The following is a 4,613-nucleotide window of genomic DNA, read 5'->3' as shown; positions in this document are numbered from 1 at the left end:
ACGGAAGTAGATGGTAAATGGGAGACCGCTAACAAAAGGATTGGGATATACTCTCCTCCCTCTGACTGCTGACCACAACAGAGAGGGAGGCTGAGGTAGTCGGACGATTCTGGGAAGACTACATCAGACTATGTTCTTCATTATACTCTCTAAGGAAGTAGCTCCAGGCTGTGCGGAGGGCCCTCAACTTGCGGGGGGCCAAGGACAACCGCTGCATTGGAAGAGCAGAGCGGTCGGGGTGAGGAACGTGCTGGTTCTCATCGCGAAGCCAGCCTGAACATCTATTTGTTGACAGTATTAAAGTCAACTCTATTGCTTTGTTTGACTTAAGGCAATGGGACTTTTGATAAAAAAAGAGAGATTTTAAAAATAAGGTGTCATTTTTAAACTAAACACACTAGGATACTCTCCATTTCAAGGAACTCCAGTTACGAAGTCTCTTACAAAGCTCGCCAAATAATCATCCCAATTTATAAAATTTCAATTCAAAAATGCGTCATGAAAGTATCTATGAAACAGTTTGCACTGCACGTAAGTGATAAGATGTACCATGAATGCTAAATGATGTAAAATAATCCACGAGTGATATAAAGGCGTTAAGGGGTAATCGTGCAGCTTAACTGCAGCGAGCAACAAAAGCAAAATCAAAAGCTTCACACACGTCGGGGGCGGTTCACAGCGCTGAGCCACTCGCTGTGGCCAAATCGAGCCACAGAAATGAGTCCGGGCTGGAATTACGCTAGACTCTTACTTCTCTTTGCGAGTTATTGATTAACTGCTAAAAAGTTATTATTAACTTTTTAAAAAGTTATTATTAACTGCTCTTTTGATACAAGTAGCTTTGTTTTTGTTTTTGTTTTGCAGTAACAATTACTGCCCAAAAAGGGATGGCTAAGGCAAAGAAACATAGGGGAAATTTAAAACATATTTTCAGAACTGTAACAGAATCTGTGGAGGCAAATAAATTCGATTCCTACACAATAAAATAAGGTCTCTTTATCTTAATTTCAATTATTCAAATAAAATCTAGATTGGAACTTCATTTCTTCTTTTATAGTTAGTTCTGCATCATTTCACATGGTTTCAGTACTTTCGCCAAAGAAACACCTAATTTACTAACATTACAAAACTAAGCCAAAGTATACATCAAGTAGTGAAAAAAAACTTTAGAAAATAAGTAAAATCTCTAAATATAAACAAAAAAGACAAAAGTAAATATGAAGCTAATTCAAAATGCTATTAGAAATATACTAAAACCTGCAATCAGCAAACACACAGAGACCGCGCATGGACGCGGACAGTGGACTGGTGGTTACCAGAGGGGAGCGGGGAGCGGGAGGTAGGTAAGGACAAAGGGGGTCGCGTATTTGGTGACGGAAGATCTAACTTTGGGTGGTGAACACACAATGATATGTATAACATATGACATACTGTTGAGTTGTACACTTAAAACTTATTTGATTTTATTAACCAATGTCGCCCACTCCAATAATTTTAATTGAAAAAAAGTACACATGGAAAGTTAGCTTTTAGAAGATTTTAGAGCAGGAAAGAATTAAAGAGGAAGTATACTAGCTCTCCTTTTTGAAGGTTTTGTTTTAAAAACACTTTCTGAATAGGCAGAAATCATTCTAAAAAATCCCTTTTCTTTTCACTCAATTCGGTTGGCAGAATGATGACAGACACTGAAGGGCAGCAGAGTAGGAGAAAATGAGGACACCTTTCTCCCCCAACTAAAGCGCTATTAACAAAACAGAAATATTTACATCATTTTCTTTCATTTCACGAGTGTTTAGTTGTGGGTAGTCACCGACGTAATGAAATGATTAAGACGTATCAAAACTAACTTCATACTGTCAAAAGTGACAGTTTCTTAGAACATTAATTTAAAAGCTAATATAAGTAATCACAGTGATTACGCTGCGTACACAGCACAACAGCCTAGTTTATTTTGTCTCAATGAACAGGATGTTTGTAACAGTAAGTGGGTCATCATGAAGCAACAATTAGATCCTTCTAAGAAATGACTCAGAGAAAAGATGTAACCGATTTATATTCTGGATGTAACGAGCAAGCTGACAATACAGTTATTAAACGAAAGCATCACCCGCAGTGCAGGCATTACTAGGTGGTTACCTCGACAATGTCGGAGTTGGTTCTGCTCTCGTGAGGTTCGTTGTACTCCGTGTACTTGAGGAGCACTTTGTCCATGTCGGTGCTGGCGTACTGGAACAGCTTGTTGGAGCTGTTGAAGATGATGAGTGCTATTTCACAGTCACAGAGCACGCTGAGTTCATAGGCTTTCTTCATTAACCCAAACTTTCTCTTTGTAAAAGTGACCTAGACGATCAAGGAAAAGAAGTGTGTTTTGACTAAAAGCATCGGTGGTACCCGAATACAGGCTCTGTGCAGATGACAGTCACTCTGACACTGAGTCAGACTGCGCACGTGGGAAAGGTTCCCAGCCTCGTGCCCAACACGGGCCTCTTCCCCACCCCCGCCTGCCACACGACTGCAGTCCTGCGTGCATCCTGTACCACCGGGGGCCCCGACAGAGCCGCTCCTCCGAGGTACTGCACTATCCTCGGCTGCCACTCCACTGCAGAGGGCAAGGAAACAGCCGAGCAGTGGGCCCTTACCGTCCAGTTAAAATGGCTGCCATCAGAAAGCCAGTCTCACCGTTACTCATATTTTTCTCTCGGTGACCAAGCACACCACTAATTTAGCTCACACTCCCCCCAACGAGCCCTTCTACGGCACCCACTGAAATTCAGTCTCGGATTAGCAAATTCTCTAATGCCCTCTGAATATTTCTTTCTCCAACTAAAACTTGTCACCTAAAGTCTTCTCAAGTAGAGACCAATTTTTTGTTGGTTTGTTTTTAAATATTACATTCCCTACACTCAAGGGCCTAGAAGTGTTCTTTTTGCTCCCTACTCTCCCTTCCAAATTATTTTTCCTTCCTTCTCCTTCAAAAGCCCTGTATGTTTTTAAACTCATGCCCTGAAATGTATACCACCCGAGACCCTTCCTTGCGGTGGGCACTAGTGACCCGCTGGCTGCTCTCTCTCACACGCTGATGAGTATCACCTGACTTCTCTGTCTAGCCCTGTTCTTATCTCTGGAGACTTCAGCATCTGCAGGAAAAAAAAAATCATTGCAAATACTTTGATCTCTCAATTCCTTTATGTCCCAACTTCCAAATGATCACACCTTTAACTGTCATCACCAATAATCACATCACCTCCGAAACCTCCACTTCACGCACTGCACGCGGCCTGCCTCCTGGCCGGTTCTCCTATTTTGTACTCTCTCCAGAAATTCTTTAACCTAGACTTCTTGACAAAAGTGGCAATGTCACAGTCCTGGGAAGGTCTAGCCAAAGGTCCTTTGATTGGTGCTATAAGATTCAGAAGTGTGGGAAGGCCATGAAAGAAGGGGGTGGGACCAGCAGAGACCCCCCCCCGTTTTAAATTTTACAGAAAAGCCATTTTTAACTTGTACCTAATATCACTGCCAAATAGGTAAGAGATAACTAAATGACCTAAACCCTGAGCTAGTATCACTCAGAAAAGAATCAGAAGAGAAAAAAAATCGTAACAGACAAAGCCACAACAAGAAAATTCAAAGAATCAAAACAGACAATAAAAAAAAATCAGTAATCAAACTCATGAAATTTTCTGGTTAAGTTACTGAACATCAAGTCACTTTCTTAGGAAGAGAGAGAAAAAAAAAATCTGTCTGATGTTATAATTCTGGGAACAATCAAAGCCAGAAGATCTTGAAATAATCTCTACAATGTTCTGGGGAAAAGTAATGGGATCCTAGGATGTTATGCCTAGCCAAGTTATACTTCAAGTCTAAAGGCAACAAACATTTTCAAACGTAAGAATACTCTGGAACGTAAGAATACCCATGAGCCCTTCTCAGAAGAAAAACAAAACTACTTGCTGAAAACATCCAGTCATTTAAGTAGAACATATATTGGAAAAGACTGGGATTTTTTTCAGTTTTCTTCATTGCTATATATACTCAGCTTCTAAAATGCCACATGACATTGGGGAGGGTGCTAAAAAATTTGCTCAATAAATCCATAAACCAAAAACTTATATTAACAAAAGAATACAAAAGCTACAGTAAAGAACTGGTGATAATGAATCCTTTAAATTTTGAACTATGATTAAAAAATCATGGAAATTCTAATTACAACAGAATATAACTACTAATTTTAACGATATTTAAAAAAATACCAAATGTAGATTCCTGGCAAGATACTGACACAGGATCTATTTCCCCCAGTTAACCCCGTGGAACTAAAAGTATTGTGGATACTAAGGAACACTGGAGGAACGCGCGAGGCCCCCAGATGCGCGCTGCTGGAGTTCGTGTGCACGGCGGGGGGCAGCTGTGTGTGGAGGCGGGTCGCCTGCACGAGAGCGAGCCAGTGGGGCTATGATAAGACAAGGTTTTAGGAGCAGTTTGGGTTCAGCCGGTGCCTCCCGTCTCCACGCTGGGACACCCCATGCCTGCCGCCTCACCGCGGAGACTGGTGGCAGCGCTAGTGCAGACAGGTGTCCCCCAGATGACATCCGAGCACCGCAGAAGCACTGCGA

At 41.5% G+C, this 4,613-nt stretch overlaps 1 protein-coding gene across 4 annotated transcripts in view; it reads right to left on the bottom strand.

Annotated features, from left to right (window-relative positions):
• Window positions 1-4,613, bottom strand: part of MEF2A (myocyte enhancer factor 2A) — an 86,878-nt gene that overhangs the window by 52,391 nt on the left and 29,874 nt on the right. For all 4 annotated transcript variants that reach the window (XM_023528990.1, XM_023528991.1, XM_023528988.1 and 1 more), the window contains one exon: window positions 2,137-2,340. In XM_023528990.1, coding sequence (XP_023384758.1) covers window positions 2,137-2,340 — 204 coding nt within the window. The remainder of the gene's footprint in view (window positions 1-2,136; window positions 2,341-4,613) is intronic.

This window comes from Pteropus vampyrus, unplaced genomic scaffold (genome assembly GCF_000151845.1).
Source record: "Pteropus vampyrus isolate Shadow unplaced genomic scaffold, Pvam_2.0 Scaffold34, whole genome shotgun sequence".
In the NCBI taxonomy this organism is placed as follows: Eukaryota; Metazoa; Chordata; class Mammalia; order Chiroptera; family Pteropodidae; genus Pteropus; species Pteropus vampyrus.
This window is presented reverse-complemented; position numbering and strand designations above follow the sequence as displayed.